This window comes from Maylandia zebra, linkage group LG22 (assembly GCF_041146795.1).
Source record: "Maylandia zebra isolate NMK-2024a linkage group LG22, Mzebra_GT3a, whole genome shotgun sequence".
NCBI classification, from domain to species: Eukaryota; Metazoa; Chordata; class Actinopteri; order Cichliformes; family Cichlidae; genus Maylandia; species Maylandia zebra.
Window position 1 is genome coordinate 4,072,026 of NC_135187.1, and position 20,630 is coordinate 4,092,655.

General features: G+C 41.6%; 1 protein-coding gene across 6 annotated transcripts in view; it reads left to right on the plus strand.

Annotated features, from left to right (window-relative positions):
* The first annotated feature begins 222 nt into the window (after window positions 1-222).
* LOC101468857 (uncharacterized) overlaps window positions 223-20,630 on the plus strand; it is a 72,982-nt gene continuing 52,574 nt past the window's right edge. For all 6 annotated transcript variants that reach the window (XM_004569733.5, XM_004569734.5, XM_004569735.5 and 3 more), the window contains exon 1: window positions 223-444. In XM_004569733.5, the coding sequence (XP_004569790.1) occupies window positions 417-444 (28 nt within the window). In that variant the 5' untranslated portion in view covers window positions 223-416. The remainder of the gene's footprint in view (window positions 445-20,630) is intronic.

The window sequence follows — 20,630 nt, forward strand, 5'->3', positions numbered from 1 at the left end:
TGCTGCCCGTCCTTTACGCGTGTGCACATCCATGTTTCTGCATGACTGTGTTTGTCTTTCCATGTAAGACAATGTGTTCGTGTCCGCGTTAGTGTGTGCGTGCCAGCGACAAAGCGAGGGAGAGCGATAGAGCAACATCAGCAGTGACTGGGGGAAACCGGAGTGTGTGACGACGGTACGGCGGAGAGAGAGAGAGAGAGAGAGAGAGAGAGAGAGAGAGAGAGAGAGAGAGTCGGATGACACGCACATACACACCCTCTCTGCTTCTCACATACGGAGGAGAGGAGGACAGTGAAGAAGACAGAGAGGAGAACGGAGGAGAGGGGGAACGCGCAGAGAAAGAGACCCGGGGAGAAATGCCTGCTGGACGGATGGATTTTATTTTCCCCGAGCTGAACGAGCCTCTGTAAGACAACATGGGCTGCATAGGATCCCGGACAATCAGTAAGGACACGCTTCTTTATATCCCGCCATGTGGCGAGATGGATGGATGCATGCATGTGGAGAATTTAAAAGAAGAGAAATGAGATGAAACAGACACACATGTGTGATTTTCCAGGTTTACTTATCGCTAATTATCCCGCAGGAAGTTGCAGCGCTTCGGTGGTCTTCTGCTCTTTTCGTGCCCATAAAGGTGTCTGTTTTCAGGGTGTAGTGTCTGCACAGTTTACTGTAGGGATTACTATCGCATCTCAGTGCGTGTGCGTGTGTGTGTGTGTGTGTGTGTGTGTGTGTGTGTGTGTGTGTGTGTGTGTGTGTGTGTGTGTGTGTGTGTGTGTGAGGGGAGAGGCAGGACAGACAGGCAGCAGAGATGTGAGCGGAATAAGATGCGCTTTGACGTTTTTCGTCTCCACATGGATGACACTGGGCATGCAGACAGTGTGTGTGTGTGTGTGTGTGTGTGTGTGTGTGTGTGTGTGTGTGTGTGTGTGTGTGTGTGTGAGAGATGAGAGAGAGAGAGAGAGAGACCTCCGCCTTGACACAAGACTAAGGTCATTGCATGCTGGGTGTCTGACAAAATCCCCCTCTCCCCCCTCCTCCCTTCTTCCACTTTCCCCTCTTACTCACCCTTTCTTTTCTTTCCTTCCTTCCATTCTTCCATCCATCCCTCCCTCCCTCCATCCATCCTCTCCTCTTGACTCTCCCTCTTCTGTGCGTCATGCTGCGACGTAATAAATTGAAGACGCAGGCAGTGGATACCGGGTTTCTCTCTCTCTCTCTCTCTCTCTCTCTCTCTCTCTCTCTCACACACACACACACACACACACACACACACACACACACACACACACACGGTGAGAGTTATGAACAGGAAGCTCCGAGATTGACTCTTGCAGGATGAGTCAGAACCGGGCTCGGCGCACTCAGGTGTGCGCCTGAACGCTCAGCTCATGTAGGTCATTTCTGTGAAGTCAATGCTACACACACGCGCACACACACCATTGTGAGGACCCCTGTTGACCTTATGCATTGATCTTTCCCTTCCAAAGGTTTAGGCTCTAACAGCCTGGATTCACCTTTTTACATTTTTGCCCAGAAATCACAAGGAAAAAAAGGAAAACCATTTCTTTGCTTAGAGCGCCCCCTACACTATCATTCCAGAGTGCGCTACTCTTCCTTCTTGTTACTTTTAATTTTCTTGCTCCAGTTTCCGATTTTTTGGACTCGTTTGTATCATTGCATCAAAATCATTTGGAATATTATCTCAGTTTCACAGTGTTGGTATCAGATGCTGTTAGCCAGGAATTGTTGGCTTATCGTAAATTAGCAATTTTCCAGTGTTCTTGAAATTAAAACAGCACAAGAGAGAACAAACTTACCCACTTCCTTAGTGACGCTAATGTTTTTTGGGTTCATTGGTACTTGAACCCTATAGATGGTTATGGGCGTGCAGTTAGCTAACTAGAACTTACAGCTATGCCAATGACATAACCTCCTTCTACTGGCTGAAAATGTTTTGGTGGTTTGTAGCCAACGCGACACTATAAGTCTCAGAGTGAATTTCGGCTAAACCTTCAATAATCAAATTTTAAATTCAGTGTTTAAAACGTTAAAAGAAAGCGCTCTTGCTCCTAAGGTCTGGAACTGGTCTACAAAGAGACAAGAGTACAAATGTGCTCATTGTACATTTAAATGTTCAGTGCCAGTTTAAAACTAAATTGTAAGTCAGTCAGGAAGGAGTGCAAGGTGAACATGTTCAGGCAGATACAGGACTTTCAGCACAGCATAGACATGCAGCAGTAGTGTGGTCATTTGTAGTTTAGGAGGTGGTGCTTTCTGTGAAAATTCCCACATGCCAGTGCCACTAAAGTCTCTCTCCACTACAAATACCACAACCCAAGATATCCCAAACTGCTGATAAAGAAACGTGTGGTCACCTCTCTGCATGTGTATTGTCATTTCCCATTATGTGCAGCATCCAGCTGTTGTGTCCTGCCTTCACATGCTCATATGTGATGACACACACATTGTACCAGAGCCATGATCCCCTCCCTCTATCTACACTATCACAGCCTCATCAGCTCCTTTATGAAAACAAATGGAGGGTGCTGGAGGACTTAAATAAAGGAAAATTTGACCTTTGGTTGTCATTGAGCAGAGCCGGTAAAGGATGGCGAGGGACTGGGGCAGGGACTGTAGTGGGTGAGGAATGATAAGGAAGAAGAGCAGAAGCTTGTGGTGTGAAGATCCAAAATAATATCCTGGAGCGTTTATTTGGTCTCATAAGTGGGTGTGTTCCCCTTTGTGGTTAGGTTTTTTTTTTCTTATCTCCTCTGGCTGATTCTCTCTCCCTCCCTTCCTCTTCTTCTCTCTCTATTATTTGCTGTGTCAGAAGTAGATCAAAGCACATTATGCTAGCTATGCGCCGGCCACGTTATCTAACTCCAGTTGATATTTTCATTTTTGGAAATGTGTGCTCCAGACGCTGTGAGGAGTGAGCTGAGAGTGAGGTCTGGAGCTGACTGTCTGCACGCAGGGGAGACAAAGCAATAAAAAGTGGGACTGTTCGCAGAGGATAAATGAGACCAAAAATATCTTAGCAAAGTATCAGAGCTAAACCTACACTGACAATAACAGAGTTTTTAGAAATTTTTGCTTTCACTGTATCTCCACTTTAATGGGATTTAATTTTGTTTCCAACTCTGCAAGTATTAGGTGTCTGTCTCTGAACAGGAACTAGGTTTTGGAAGTCAGTCTAAAACAAAGAGTTAATCTAGGAAAACTACAATGAGACAGACATAAAACAACTTCTGTGGATGAATATTGTGTGACCTTGATCAGGGACACAGTGGCGGTATTGTTGGGACGAGCGCGCTGAAGAACTGAAGGAAAAGGTGGAGGCTCACAGCTGCTGAGTACATCAAAAAGAGAAAGCAAAGCTGCTTCTTTGCAGAATAAAAAACACTGTTATTGTTATTGCACTTCTGTGTCCTTGTCATTGTTTACCAGCGCAGAACAAGCAATAGCTCAGACTTTGACATTTTAATTTCTGCTGCTTCTTAGGTTTGGTCTTACCACCACAGTACCCCTGCACATGTTGGTAGATGTAAAGTTCTACTGGGGCACAATTGGCCATGACTCAGTACGCACAGTTTGCTGTACAGTTACTTAGATATTCAATTCAATTATTTTTTAATGTAGTGCCAAATCAAAACGAGCGTTACCTCAAGGCACTTGAGGCGCTTCACAATCAACAACCCTTTACAAGTAAGCACTTGGTGACAGCAGGAAGGAAAAAAGCCCTTGTAACAGGAAGAAGCCAGGGAGCCAACAAAGAGAAGCTAATAAAGGAGAAATGTGGTTCTTTCTGGTTCCTGTCAGTATTTTTGTTGCATCATTGCCTGATAATAATGAATTACAGTAGTTCACCCTAGAAAATATAAAGTCATTAACTAATTTATTAGGCATTACTCTTAGTGGGGATGCGTCTCATTGTAGAGATCTTGTGCAAATTCAGTAAGACAGTTTACATCTGGCTTCCTACATACATAAAGCTGAATATCATCTGCACACTCCCCGAGAAAAGCATGTATACTGTAAACAGAACTGGTCCCAGCACAGAACCCTGTGGAACTCCACAGTTAACCTTAGTGTGTGATTTGCACTCCCCAAATCTTTTAGATAAATATGATTCAAAACACTGCAGAACAGTACCTTTAATAACTATGGGATTTGCTAATCTCTCTAATAAGATATTGTGGTCAACACTATTGAATGCTGCACTGCGGTCCTGCAGAACATGCACAGAAATGAGTCCACTGTCAGATATACAATGAACTCCCCTTCCTTTGCTCACTGTTACTATTCCATTCCATTTATATTCTGAAATCTGCATGCACTACTTTTGAATTAATTATTCAGTTGTACTTTGTCACTCAGAGTAGGGTACAGTTTTTCCCCACTAGACAGATGCCTGAAAAATGTTACACAGGCACCAGTTCATCATCAAACTAGTCATTTTTCTAAGTGCATCACATCATTCAGGAGCTTGCACTATTACTTATAGCAGTAATGGCTTGAAGCGATTGTTTTCTGTTTGACTTTCAGTCTCTTAGAATGTAGTCCACTCTTCTTTACAGCGGTGCTTCGGTTCATTGAGGTGTGTGGACATTCATTTATGAGCTCTTAAGGTCCTGCTACAGCATTTCAATGAGGTTGCAGTCTGGACTTTGACTGGGTCAGCACAACACCTTGATTCTTTACTTTTTCAGCCATTCTGTTGCATATTTTCTGCTTTGCTCGGGATCATTGTGCTGATTTAGTTTCAGCCAAGTTTTAGCTGTCATACAGATGGCCTCACTACTCTGGTACACACAGCAGTTAATGGTTGACTCAGTCACTGTGAGCTGCCCAGGTCCTGTGGCTGCAAAATAAGCACAACTGCTGACAACCTGACATGAGGTGTTTGTGCTGAATTGTGTGTTTTGTTTTTCTCCAGTTGTGGTGCTTTACATTATGACTAAACATCAGCACTTTGGTTCAGTCTCCGTCTGTCCAAAGAGCTTTGTCCCTTTGTCTTGTGCTCTGTTCGGATGTAGCTTTGCAATCCTTAATTGAGCAGCATTGTTGTTATTAGAGATAAGAGGCTTTCTCCTGACAGCCCTTTGAAACAAGCCACATTTTTTCAGTCTTTTTCTAATTGTATGGTCATGAATTTAACTAACTTTAGCCTGTGGAGTGTGAAATGTAGTTCTTGGGTTTTCTACAGTTTCTCTGAGCATTGCATGGTCTGACCTTGGATTGGATTTGCTGGGACGATTGTGGCATTGTGTTATCACACACCTAAATACTCCAGACGAACACGCTGCCAATATGTCTGCTTTTATAGAGGTGCTCACACTCACTGATGATCAGTTAATTTAGTGCATTTAATTAGCAGCACCAGGCTGCTATATACCCTCTTCTTTCCTTTGGAGGCAGTAAGGGTGGACTTAGCTTTCACAGAACTGCACAGAACTCCATGAAAACTGTATTTCTCTGACTGTAAATGTGAACTTTTGCTTATTTTTGATCATTTGAAAGTGCTCTAATTAGTTACCTTCTTAGTAGTTAATGTTATAATGTGGCTGATTAGTTTTTAATGGCAGGAATCTTGCAATGCAACAAGTTAACTTTAAAAAATAAGGTTGCCCAACGATGCTTACCACCTAATATGTATTACAGTGTATAATAATAGTAATAATAATGATGCAGCCCACAGAGGACAACAAAAAAAACAACAAAAAAATCAAACGATGCATCAAAGCAGGCAAAAACAGTCTTCTAAGAGCCCCATGATGAACACCATCAGGATAGTTTTACTGTCGTATCACATTATTTATTTTCTTTAAAGGATCAGAATGCTTCTAAAAATCAGACTGGAGGGTTGAATGAAAAGTGATGGGACCTAGAAGAGACACGCTGCATGACAGAGCTTGTTAAATCGGTCAGGGTGATTGGACAGCCCTCCCCTCCCTCCAAATTATTGCCTGCAGAATATTTCCTGCTGCGTTACTTGTGAGGAACATCTATTCTTATATTCGGCCTGAGTGAGAGCGGCGGCTGCTAAAAATAGATCCGGGGTAAAAGAGGGAGGTCAATCAGAGACGGAGGGAGGGAGAGGAGGGAAAATGTTACAGTAAATATGGGTCAACAGCTTGCTCTCCGTGTTCCTTTGTGTCACATTCACTTTTCACCCTTGACTCTGAGCTTCTGTCAGGTGATCTGCAGAAAAGAAAATAAGACATGAGGCCGCAGTATCATCGTGCTTAAGCCTTTCATCACTCAGCTGTGTGTTTCCTGCAGAGTGCCATTTAACCAAAGCATCACCGCCTGTCATTACACTCAATTATCCTCCAGCAACACTAGAGCTGATGTTTAACAGTCATCACTCAGACAGCAGGACAGTCACACAGAAAGGCTCTCAGGCATACTGCAGGATCTCTATATCCAAACTCTCCAATCAGGCCCAGAAAGACGTTCTGCAGAAACTCGCACTAATAAAATCGATCTCGCATCAGAGGATCGAGGCGTCGTCTGGCTGATGCGCTTCACATCCATAAATTGTCACCACAGTAGATTTAAGACCACTTTACATGGAAAACTAAATCAAAAGCAGCAAACTGGGTTAGTAGTGTAAGGCTAAATACACTGGTTTAAGGAAATGTTTTACTAAATTTTTAATTTAAGCCTTGAAGAGAGACTTTCAAACCAAGCTTTGCATGGCAGATGATGGAATCAAGGCTGTGGAAAAATCTTTAAAAGGAATAAAAATCACTTTTGTGCTGAGCCCTTATTTTCAGGGATTTTTCCAATGACAAACAAAGTCAGCTAAAAAACTCAATCAACCTCTGTAAGCATTAGACTCTAGTTTAGACCCTAAAATAGCAGTTTGGGGAAAAACAGGAACAATTTTAACACAATGCCTCTCTGTCTTAGATGGAAGAAAACCGATGTAAAGGAAATACAACGTTATCTTTTGTTTGGGCTCCAAATTGCTGAGCCTTCACATTACTGGCGCCCTCCTAAATAAAAAAATTCACTATGCAGAGAAGCTATGAAACACAATCCAAAAGAGAAATTCAAATTAATTAGTATTTCTAACATGTTGCTCTACGTTAATGCCACTACATGCAGCTAAAGTCTAGAAAAGCATCAATATCATGACCTTCTTCAGTCCATGCGTCATATTTTGGACATCCACTCTAGGTTAGGTGCATCTAACAACTGTTCAGCTATTTGTTAATGCAAAGTTAATCACATGACTGAGTGCATTTAGACACACATGGTCAAAATGACCTCTGGGGGTTTAAATTTAGCATCAGGATGGAGAAGACAGGTGATTTCATGTGACATGATTGTTGTTGTCAGGTGGGCTGATCTGACTTTTTCAGAAACTACTGATGTACTGGAATTTTCCCACACAGCCAGCTAGGTTTACAGAGACTAGTCTAAAAAAAGAGAAATTCAGAGGTCAGAGGAAAATGGCCAGTGGTGATAGGAAGTTGAAGTGGTTGCTATAGCAGCAGAAGAGCATATCAGATGCCTCTCCTGTTAACTAAGAACAGGAAACAGAGACTAGAGTTTGAAAAATGTTGCCTGATCTGATTAATCTCAATTTCTGCTGTGATGTTTGAATTTGGCAAGAAAAATGGGTCCATTCTGTCCCATATCAGCGGAGCAGTCTGGTGGTGGAGGTGTAATGGTTTAGAAATACTCTTAAAATAGGTAACAATGGAAGGATTAAAATGTGGTTTCCTTGAAGAGGAGGCGCTTTAAGGTATCTTTAAGGTGCAGTTAAAAGACTTTGTCAATCAGGACATTTGTTCGAGGTAAGAGTTTGATAAACCACTTTCATCACCGCAGCATAACACTGAATAAATGTTTACTCACACGTCTGATTTCCAGCTACAAAGAGCAGCAACTGAGTCGTGGACCCATTTTGGACGGCAAATGCCAGTTTTTGAAGTTGTAAATGGGACTGAGTGTTGGCTGATGCTTTGGCTTGTAGTTTAGGATACATTTACAGCAAATGTGTGGAAGAGAGTTGCCTCTGAGCAGCATCAAATTACTGCTAATGCCTCGAAATTCAAAGTGAAAGTGGCAAAAGCAGACATGTTACGTTCACCTTCTACCTTCCAGAACAGATCAAACATGTTGGTTATTTTTCACCTTTCAATTTGTCCACCATCTGCCATCATGAGAAATGAGCCTGAGCCTTTTTGATGGGAGGAACAGCTCGGAGCGGTTTCTTTCTTGAACCAGCAGCTCTCCACCTAAATCCAGACCAGAGGCTGACAAAAGGCAGAGCAGAACAGAGACTGTTTAAGGCTGGATGCATTTCACTGTTACTGCTTTCTTGTTTACAATAATTGCACTGACAGTGAAGTGCACTTGGAGCTGGATGCAGGAAACTGAATATCACAGGTGCTGGTCACCATCACATTGAGGCAGATCAGCACTTGGCACTTGTTGTTTTGAGCATTGCAAAAATTTCAGATTTTATGTTGGTGCTTTTCTGTCACAGTATGTATGTACAGATAAACACTTTGATGTGGCGTGTCAAAGTATCACGTCTAAAAACTCTTTAACTTTTAAAGCCATTCTTCTTTTCACCCGTCCTGCTTTTATCTCACTGCAGTAATTTTTGCTCTTACAAGCAAAAAATGGAAGCATCTGTTTTCTGCTGGAAGCTTTCCTAAACCCACTGAACAATACCTGCACAGACAAAGCAACACTAATTTAGCATTACATTAGTCCCACTGAAAACGCTATGTCAAGATGAACAGAATCAACTTTTGGAGATTTACTTTGCTGGATGATTGAGAATGCATCAAGACATCACCTGTTTTACTTTGTAGCAAATAATCAAACCACAGATATAAGACATTTTTTTTGTTTAATAGCTCAACATTCTGGCTTCAGGAAACATCCAAAAAAAATGTAATTATATCAAGTAGAGGGACATATAATATACTGGATCACCTTGTAATATGCAAACTAGTACCAGGACAAAGCTAAATATCCAAAAAGGTTTGCAAATAAAAGAAAGTGTTTGCAGGCCTCAATGAGTGGCTGCACCTGGCTGATTGAAGGAAAGCATGGCCCCAACAAGAGGGCTGCCAGCTGAAACAACTCAAAGGATTATACAAATCTTTCAGGTAGAAAATCCGAGAAAAGATTTCAGTTGTTTCTCATAAGCTTTGCCTAAAATATTCATTGCATGAAAACAAAGTGAGAAGGTTATGAAAGCAAAACACATGGGCAAAGAGTCTGGACATGAAGCCTGAATAAATATGACCTGAAAAATAGACAGCAAAAGAAAATAAACAGCAAAAGAAAAGTGCAGAAACAGGAATCAGAGTTTGTGACAGAACTGCAACAAACTAGCTGAAATTCAGATTCACGGTCAGGAAAGCCAAATTCAAACCAACACTAATAGTTAAACAAAAAAAAATCAAGGTAACAATGAGCTAAAGAGAACCAAGACAAGCTTGTGTGCTGTGTTTGGATGAAAGTGATCTTTAATGATGAAGCACAAATTAGCAACGGGAAATCCATTAATTAAACAGAATTCATTTTGTTTGATGGTTATGATGCCAGGATAACTATTAAAGAAAAAAAAAATAGCTGTTTTTTTATACAAAGAAAACAGAAGTGAGGTGATTCCACAATTTTGTGAAGGTTTTCAGAAAGCCACATAGGATTCAATCACCTGGGGCATGAAAAATAACAAAACTAAATTTGACGTAAATCTGGCACTAATCCCTTCAAGGTTTTCCCCTTGAGAAGCTCCAGACCACTCCCAGTGCTCCTGTCATTTTTAGATCTGCTCATTTGATTCATGCTGGATCTCCTCCCCTGTCACAACAGTGCCCCTTAAACTGGAACTTAATGGTAGGTAGGAGGACAAAGTTTGGTTGTGAGTCATCTTTGTTTTCGAACGGTGATGAAAGAAAGGTGTCTCTTTGTGTCAGATGTCCCCTCCTCGGGTCTCAGAACAGTTTAGAAATGCTCTGAACCTTTCAAACACATCTCGTGAGTTCGAGGAGGTTGTTAAAAAGTGGCCAAAGGCAGCGTGAAACCTGGGTAAACTAAAGAGAGAGAGGGGCAGAGCCTTAGAAAGTTTTAGGTTTGCATGTTTTCCAATTAACATTTTGATGCAGGATTTAAAAAAAAATGTTAATGGGCAGAACTGGAAATATGTGAAAGGTGTCCTCTGTCAGTGCTGAAATGAAGTGCAGATGCATGCCAGATGATGCACTTCGAGGAGATCTATATAATCCATGGATCTGTGGTTTTCCATTATGGAGTGGCTTTGCAGTTCCCTCATACTTACTGTGAGTGTGAGCTGGTGCATGAAAGTGCCAGAGTTGGCAGCCGTAGTTTGAGGCTGAGACTCCACACACGGCAACACTCTTCCTATCAGCATGCAGTGCCAGCTGGCTTACAGCTCGTGTGTGTGCAGTTAGTACATTTACTGTTTGTACTTCTGTTACTTGGAAGTTAGAAAAAAGGGGGGAAATGATCATAGTCCAATATTTAAAACCCAGCTCAAGTCCAATATCTAATTTCTTTTGTTGATGTTTTTGAACTGCATTGCTCTGAAACTGCTTTACCTGCTTTGGTCATTCAGTCAGACTTAACAAAGGGAGCAAGAATCAGTTAAATTAGGTTCGATTTGGGACCCCATTAACTACTCCACTGTCTGGAGCCAATAGCCTCCATCCGGGCCAAGATTTTATCACTGTCATTGTTTCCAAAAGTGGATCGTTTTCAAAATGCTAATTATAAAAGCTAAACTGTAGCTAAAGGTTATCAGATGTTTTTTCTTTGTTGGCAGCTTGTTTTTACATTATGAGGCTAATAACAAAAAAGAGACTCGTGTTAGTGGCCCGTAAAACAGTAGGATGAAGACTCTGGTTGTGCAGGGCTGGACAGTACGGGATTTCATTCACATTTGACTAAAAGCAGATGCATGCACACTATAAAATGTGGAGGTGGTACCATGACTGCGAACACAGTCAAAGATGATGTTTTTAAGAGTCAGCAACAGAAGCGCAAGTTACCGTGAAAGCTTTGTGAGTAAAAAGCCAATAAGAGTCCTTTATGACACAACCACATCAGCAAGCACAAAGGTAAAGAAGAGTCTTCTTAGCTGCTGCTGTGCATTGCCGGTTTGCTCAGATTAAAGCGTGTTTAATATCTTTAAGTTTCATAGATTTCTTGTAGACTTTGATGCACCCGTCCTCTCTCTCTTTTTCTCTCTAGCAGTGAGACCAGCAGCATGCAGGGGTGAGCCTAAAGGAGGGCACAAGGAGGCTGCACTACATTTATTTCAAAGCTTTAGTTGTTTTTAATTTGCATATTTAGACTATTGGTATACAATTTAAATCTAATTATATAAATTATAATTATATTTTATAATTGCAAACCAGGCCTGCAGTGGTTTTTCAGATTCTTCATTCCATAAAATTCCATAGGAAAGTTTTTTTAAAGACTGTTAAGTTGGCAACGTACGCTGAACGTGAGATAAACACAAAAGTTGTCAGAGGGGGATGACAAATACCAAAATCAAAAGAACTGGGAACTTTATAATAAATGTTTTCTTTTTCTTTTTAAACATATAGATGCTAATAATCGGTGCATGTGTAACGATGTCTGTGCAAAGTTTAGTTCAGTTTGAGGAGATACAGGTTGACGTATATACAAACATTCTCTCATTGTAGAAAGATGAAGCCACCAATCAGTGGATAAGTTAATTAAAACTAACTTCTATAAGGCCAAACTTGGAATCTCTCTCTCTCTTTCTTTGCACGTGGACTTTTTATCAGCATGTCAAACGTGATTGGTCAACAGAACTCAGGAGTAGACGACAAAGGGTACGTTGGCTTTCATATTCATATCCACAATTAGTTCACAGAGATCAGCATTATTAGTAAGGAGTTCAATTCATTAGAAAGACTCCACTTTGCACACTTTTAATGAGCAGAGCTGTGGAAACAAAAATGTGGAGATTTCAGAGACCGAGTCACCTCTGAGTGAGCATCATGAATATTTTGCTCACGTTTCCACTGTGAAGCCCTTAATTAACAGATTTTACTGCTTCAGCATGGCCACGATGGAGCATTGGTCGGCTCAGTGAGCAGCAACATTGTAGTGTTACTGAGGTTTGCTGCGGAATTAGAAACATTTAATGGCATGTCGGTCTGGAAATTTGATAACTACCGTGGCAATCAGGGACCGCACCTCTCTGCAAAGGCCGCTGTCTTGTTTTGCAGTTGTAAAGAAAGGATCCTTCGACTCTGAAGTTCAAAGGGTTCTTCTGTTGTCTGCGGGCCTCTTCTCCACAAAGTTTCATGAAGTGTAGCTTGATGATTTGTGTGCAGTGATCATATAACAGATTTACCGTCACATTTCCATTGTGTATATCAATATTACAGGAACATTAATCCTGGAATCTATACATTTACAGTCTTCTGTTTGTCCACGCTGGTGCAACCTGAGATGTTATGTGATCCGTTGCTCTGCTTTCGTTTCTTTGTTTCATCTGGCAGCAAACAACGACAGAGGAAGACGCTCTGACCGAGAGTAGAGAGCAGACTCGGTGTTTGGCAGACAGCAGCTCGATTTCCACATAAATACACCCAGGTTGGATAATGCAAGTGGCATCTGATGTGACACTTGGCCTGTGCGGTCATCTGTGAATGCAGTGGGATCACAGTGGAGTCCTGCTGGTTTTATTTTTAGCTAAATCGATTCAGGCCACTAATGGAAAACGAAGGTGATGCCTTTTTCTGACTCGCCCGTTTCTCAGTTTTCTCAACTAAATCTGCATCACAGTGGCTACATTCCTGCTCCCGGTCCTCAACACGGAAGCCTGAAGCTGCCATGCCAGATGAATTTTAGATGTGACGAGCAGCTTGGAAAGGAACTAAAAGCAACTTATAAATGGCATCCAGAGACAACAGCTTGAATTTCAATGCCAAAAAAGGTGACGTCAGTAGACTGCGCACCACTCACGTTCACGGCCCCCCTTGTCGCTGCAGTTTTATGCACATTAAAGGAGTCAGTTTGACCTGCATTGAGAAAATATTTAATTTTACTGCAGTAGAAACGTGATTAAAGCTCAAATTATGTAATTTAAACATAATTTATACATATCACAGAGATCCCAGCACACATGTAAAGGAGAGATCAGATTTACAGACTGCAGACTTCAGCAGCCAAAAGCGTCCTCAGACATTTCTTAATTAATTGCATCAACCCACTTACCCCTCGCCAAGGTCACAGGTTTAGGCTGGAGTCTGTCCCAGCACACATTGTCCTTTTATGCAAAAAACACCATCAAGAAAAGCACTAAAGCTTATCTGTTGGCTCTCCACATACTTTGATAGCACGGAGTGTCTCCCTTGGTCATATTGTCTGGCCTGTTTATCACTTATAGGTTCAGAAGGTTTTTGTCAGCTGTGTTGTTAGCAGGTATCAGCCATAGACATTCCTTTGTTTTTCATGACTGTCCCCTCATCAAGAAAATCCTTAGTTTTTACCATAGTTGGCTGACTAATGGCTTAAAACTCCAAACTTATGTACAGTAGTTCACCTTAGGCCACGATGATAGAAAACTAGCAATATTTAGAGGAAGTACAAACTGTTAGAAGGTTTCTGTAGGTCTGTCACGTCTGCTGTGTGGCTGGTAGAAAGGACCCCAAACGCAGACTCGCAGAGGCAAAGATGAACTTAAAAAAAATCAGCTGGTTTATTGCTGGTAGTTAGGAATACAAGATAAACTGGAACACAGGTACCCTAACAAGGTCTGCTAATCATATTGGCTGCCCTGTTTCCAGATCCAGACTGTCATTCCTCTTTTTGGTGTGTTTTCTGTCTGCCTCCGCTCTTTATTACGCTGCAACTTCCACAATCACCTGTTTTTATTTTTTTCTTTGAATTATACTCAAACTTTAATGAAGTCTCCTATAAAAAGGATATTTTTAAGTTCTGTAAATATGCAGTGCTTGTTGAGTTGGTGAGTAAATGTCTTTAATTAGTCAGACTCGAGTATTAATCAAAATAAACCCAGAACTGTGTGGAAAATGTAATGCAGAAATTAAGTAATCAGATATTGTTCAAACTTTAAGAATGATTGGAAACAAGAACAAGGACGTGTGTTTTGTGCCACACAACAGCACAATAGTGCATCTTTGTTAACTTTGTGTTAACATCCCCAGATGGTACGGATGTGAACACTAGTGACCTGGGAAGTAATTGCGTTTCACTGCATGAAAGCATGTTGCATTGTGTAACGGTGACTTCAGATTCTGGCTCAAACGTGAATGGTTGACCTCTGGGATTTGCTGGCAGCTAACCCGTCACAGCAGAGTGGGCTTTTTGGAAGTGGGGCACTAAAGTCACAAGGGGTGAAGAGAGGTGATGCGCAAAGGCAAACGTGATGTGTTTTGTGGACATTAAACCTTCCATTGGACCCTGAAAATAAAATTATGAACCTGTGAATGAACACAAAGAGGTCTTTAAACTGTCAAACACTCCCTTGTGTTTGTTCTTCTGTCAGGTGTGTTTGAGGTATCACCTTACACAGGAAAGCCCTCATCCCTCCCTACACTAAAAATATTGACTTTTTGATACCACTGTTGACAGACGGACTGACGAATGCTCTGTGCACTAAGCAGTGTGTGTGTGTGTGCATAGAAAAACACAAATGCACACATTTGATGGATTGTGTGATCTTGCTGCCGAGTCAAAGGGTGACAGATACATGGAATGAGGTGACCAGTCAATAATGTGATTGACGGATTTCCCAGGATCATCTGAGCTGTAAGGCAGAGAGAGAAAGAGAAATACATCCTGAAATCCGGACAACGTTTAGATCACATTATCTACATCTGATCTAAGTTATAGTGTGACTAGATCTGCTGGTATAACCGTTTCAGCTTCCTACTGAGGTAATTCCTCAGGAAAAGAGAAAAAAGATTACGTTTTCCAATAAAGGATAAACAAAGAACACATTTCAACACTCCGTGCAGGCACAGATGCTTAGATTGCAAGCAGGGCCTCACAGTGAGGTAGGTGATCAGACACAGGTGTAGCACAAAAACAATGGGTTTCAGGGTGAACATTATGTAGGGTGATAGCCCCACATTTTAAGTTTCAGCTCATCCAAGCCATGTGGACAGTTGTAGAGCGTGGCAGTTCAGTTTATATGGTGGGGAAGCCATTTCTTTACAAACCTGGCTTTGTAGACATGGAAGTTGAAATAGGAAAGAACTTTCCAGGGTTTTTTCTTCACAGAGAAATTTCATGGAGAGTCAGGGTGAAATGTCCATGTATTTTGAAGTAACAACCACATCTCCAGTTCAGGTCTGCAGGAGGGTGTTGAACCTACTCCGACTGACATTGGGTGAGAGGGGGTGTACGTCACAGGGCCAAAGATTCACATCTACGACCAACGAGCACTCTGGGTGAACCCACGCAGGCTCAGGAAGAACAGCTGCATCCTTAAAGGTTTTTGATTATGGGGATATTATTTGCATGCATGCCTCTTCCACACTTTGTTGTCTAGACTCTTTCTGCTGCAGCTCTTTACATCACTGCGTACTTTGCAATCTGGTTTCTTGACCTTCATTAAGTCTAAGGAGATACCAGGACGGGTATATTTTAATGCACAAAGTCATACTGAGCAAGCTCCCTACATCTCTGTTAACACTTATAGACAACTGGCATGATTTGCAGTCTTCTTGATGATTCTGTTTTTGGGTATGCAGGATTTTTTCTGAACTTTGTAGAACAGAATTCTCATGAAATAAGATTCAGAGAAGAGCACATGAGGCGCTCACGTGTAATCGGTGCATTGTAATGCAAACTCTGCACGGATGAGTCGGCACATTCACTAAAAACTAGCAGGCATGCAGAAATCTGCACAGATCCTCAGGCTCAATGTCTGATGACAACATTTTTGTCACTCTGACCTGAGTGTACCCTAGTGGCCTATTGTGTTACGTACGGTTAAATAAAGGTTAAATAAAATAAAACCTTCTTGCTGAGAGCCACCACAGCACAAACCCTAGCTGTGAATTAATTTAGTCAAACACTGTTCATTAGATGGTGAGTATGAAGTTACTCTTATCATCTTGCTGATGTGTGTAGCCATCTGCCAAAAAGAAATTTCCAATTTAGGAAAAAAACTCCTGCTTTCCTTGAAATGGCACCATTAAATCTGGGAACACAAACAACCAACACAACTAAAACAAGTTCCCTGAGTTCTCTTTGTTACAGTTAACACCAGAAAGCACGTCTTTGTTTCATAAAACCTCCCAAACTGCTCAGGCACCGGCCTGGACCTTGAATTGCCTTAAACTGCTTTCTTGGATAAATTTGAGATGCTAGTTTTAAGAGTTTAAGGAAAAGTGGGCTCAACTTATGAAGACAAATTTACTCTAAGTTCATTCTTGTGTGTGAAATTGTCTTTAGTGGCTAAGAAGATTGTAAAAGATAAAATTGGATTGCGCTCTTGTAACTGGACGCACACTTGTGTGTTACTCACTGTGACGACATCACTGAGCATCTCACACAGAATAATTTAAAAGCTCCACGAGGACAGAGACCTACAATGACCTGAGATTATCACGCAAGCCTTTAAAACGAGTCTCTGGCTGTAAAAACAAGGCTGCTGTCAAACACAATAACTGATCAGCTGCAGATTTATGCAGTCTACGTTTCAAGCGAGCACTGCTTACAGCAGCTGGGACACCGTTGAAATCTCATGAGGATAAAGCAATCGAAATCAAGCAAAAACATCTCAGAAGTAATAAAAGAAGAAATAAATATTTTACAGTCTACAAGTGCAGAATCCACAACCCTTAAAAGAGACCAGAGAGCTCAGTTTAAAGCATACTCCTCACACCAAGGTGTGTCCAGTACAGGTGATGCACAGGTGGCTGTCCAGGTTCTCAGTCATCGAGGTCATGGTAGTCTTAAGAACTTGAAATGGAGGCAAATAAACCAAGGTGTGAATTAAGTCATGGATCATTGCTGTCACAGAGGTGGTGGACTGCAACACTATCTATCATATATGGTCTTCCCAGGTGATTCATAATCTGCGTTTTCTCTAATGACCAGCAGGGGCTGACTCCACCGGACCCAGTCAGTGTTCAGGGGGATCATAAACCTGGCTATGCTTTACCTTGACTGACATGTTGGTAGCCTATGAACATGCAACGTCTCTCAGTTTCTTTCTATTGTTGTAGGCCCAAGACACTCTCTTCTTAATCTCAATAGTTTTGCACTCTGGAAGAAAATGAACAAGAAATAAACAAAAACTAACCAAATCTTTAGATTTTTAGGACTCATTTTGGCAACATAGATACAGTAGCACTGTTATTAATGTGATTTATTGTCTGTTCATGCAGTAAAAACGATGGATGTAGTTTCCAGGTCAGAAAAGGAAGCCAATGTGGAAATACCTTAAACCTAAATTCTTTTAAAGCCCAGCAGGGGGCGCCTCCTGTGACCGCTACTTCCACTCCTGTAGACGTCTACGGGGAAAACATAGACTTTCCTGATGAGCGCGTTTATTTAGGTTGATAGTGAATAACATTAGGTACATTTTGTAGATTTTATTTATCCATGATACACTCTCGGCTAAGAACGTGTGATTGGAAAGCTGTTAATAAGCATGTATCCCACGTGTTACTCGTCACATCTAGTTTAATAAAAAGAGAGAAGGTAATGGTGAGAATTATCAAGGCTTCATAACTTCACTAACCAATGGGTGACATCACAGTGACTATGTCCGTCCTGTACCATCTGTGGATAACACACCTGCATCTGTTACCTGCACGCCCTTGTATCATGGATGACCTTCTAGGTTATTATATTTTATCACCAGCTTTAAATAAAGATGAGATGTTTATGTATTTTTTCCAAGCGCTTGCATGGAGAAAATGTAAATAAAAAAAAAACCCACAAAAAATATTTATGTCAAGTGTTTAAATCAGATATTGACGAAATAATTTTAGTACTAAATGAAATGGAATGTTTTTTTGTCAGTCATAAATACATGAAACAAGTACAACTAATGCGTTTTAAATGTACAGAAAATAACCACTGGCTGTTTTTAATACACGACGTTATATTTACTACATGTAAGGTGAGGTTTGTGAGGTTTGTCCTTATGAGAGGCATCATGGAAACCTCCAGGTCCTCTGGGAATTTGGGGTGGCCCAGACGTCTAATGAAATACTAAACATGCACGCACGCACACACGGAGTCAGACAGAAGAATGAACGGATGGATGGATGAAGGTATTACCCCGACCGACGAGCTGTAGTGAGCAGGACTCCCTCAGTGTTTGGTGTCGGCTCAGAGCGTCCGCCACTGAAGCGGAGGTGAGTCAGACTCCAGACTTCACTTCGGATCATTGTCACAGTCCGTGTGTCACCTCTCTCACACACGCACACACACACACACACACACACACACACACACACACACACACACACACACACACACACTACCCAGAGCGATAGCAGGAGACAGGCGATGGTCTGCCAGAGAGAGCTGTCAGGACCTATTGTTGCCCGGTCTCACAATACCTACCTTCCTTAGACAGATTGTGTATGTGTGTGTGCTAGAGTCTGTGCTTGTGTGTATTTGTGTTCAAGTGTAGTGTCCTCTTTTCTGCCCGGTTGGTCACCTTCACATTACTCTTACCTTTTTGTTCCCTTTCTGCCTTCTCTCCCACCCCTGACTTCCTGGTGACACTTAAGCCTGACCTTCCCTTGTTCTTCCTCCTTTTCTTTCTATTTTCCATAAATTACAGCGATTCCTTCTCTTTACTCTCTCTCATTCCACTTTAGGGATATTAGACCGATAGCTTCTGTGATTACATCAAGATTCAATGTTGCCTTTATTGTTCCAAGAGCACATTTCAGATTTCACACTTGCCAAGCCTTGCTTCCCTCCTTTCTTGCTTTCTATACTTAGATATGTAAAAACTCAATTCTATATTGGCTATTTGGGTACTTACTAGCACCATGGGCTAACTCTCATGTCACGCGGTATGCTGTCACAGTGATTTTAATCGTCTTGTGCTTGTTTGTTTTCACTGGGCCTGAAGCACTGCTGCTGTACAGATTGAGAAGAATGCTTTTAGTCTTAAAAGTCAGTATGTTGGCATTCCTACAGTCAATGTTAACCTAAGACGACATTAGATACAAGACAATATATTCTTCCCATCTCCCATGGGTATCAGTCAGAGTGGAGGCAATGTCAGACTGAGGAAGGAAACTCTGTGTATGAGTTGACAACTTTGCCTAATATCAGGCTCAAGGGGCATCCTCAGGAGGAGACTGCGAGACTAGAAAACATCATGAAGTGAATGGATACCAAATTAAATTTATCTGACCTTTGTGACAAGTTATTAGAGAGACGGCTAACGGGCATGAAGAAAATCCTTGACATAACACAGAAATAAATACATCAGAGAGTTCATCCACACAACCAAGTGTCCTCTAATGGCCAGTTGGAAGCTACAAGGTTAAACCTGTTAAGTGACCTGTTTTATGTGTGGGTGATGCCGTGTGTGCATCCAAGTTCAAAAACATTTCTATGTGCAGGTAAGAAACACACACAGTCCTTGCACAGTAAAGCTGCTGTGCTTCACCTGTTAAGTGACAAGCGTGTGTAAGCTGAGGTGATAGGCTTATAAAATGCACCCTCCATGGTTTGTTGGTCTAATTAAAGAGTCATTTATATCATAAACTTTTGCAAAGTGTTGGCCTTTTAGAGACTATTGAGAAAATCCTCCGTTAAGTGATCTTTGTGTTTATTGTAACGTCTCCCGGGCTGTGCCGTGAAGTCCTACATCAGCCCTCCCTGCTCCCACGCTTTCCTCTCCCACCTGTGTCCCTGTGGTGCAATTTAGCTTCATTAGTCCTCATGGAGCAGTTAAACCACTTTGTAGCATAAATCCACCCCTTCACTCTCTTCATCTTCTCCTCCCTCGGTGGTTTTTCACCATCTCAGTTTTTTTCTTCTTTTAAATGGTGACGTTAAAGCTGCACTCATTGATTTTTATACACAAAGACAACCCTAAAGGACAGCAAGAACAGTATACAGTGTTTTTTCTCTAACTGATACTGGAAAAACAGAAACAATGCTGAGTTTAGTTCCATATCTTTGCTTTTAGGGGCTCTTTATAGCAAAGACTGGGCAACAGAATATGTTATGTACTACATCACATTTCAGTGGGGTATGTCAGAAGTGTGGGCTCATCTGGGATTTGAACCCAGGACCTCTCGAACCCTAGGTTTAAAAACACTCCTAGACCAACAAGCCCATGTACCCACAGGGGTTCTGGTGTCTGTTCACAGTTATGTTCTATGAAGTTGCTGTTTGAGCACCATGATGCTTCCAGAGTAGCAAAACGGTTAATGGAAAACCATCAGTCTAAGAGTCTGTTTTGTTTCCAGCCTTGAGACTAAGTACCTTTGTGCTATCAAAAGAAAACCGAGTGATATTGAATGACTTTGTCATTTGTACTCTAGACAGGAAACATAAATCTCAGCGTTTGCAGATGAAACTACTGAGGTTGTAAGTTGTCACGCACAGTAAAGAGGTGAAATAGGTTGCGTTGC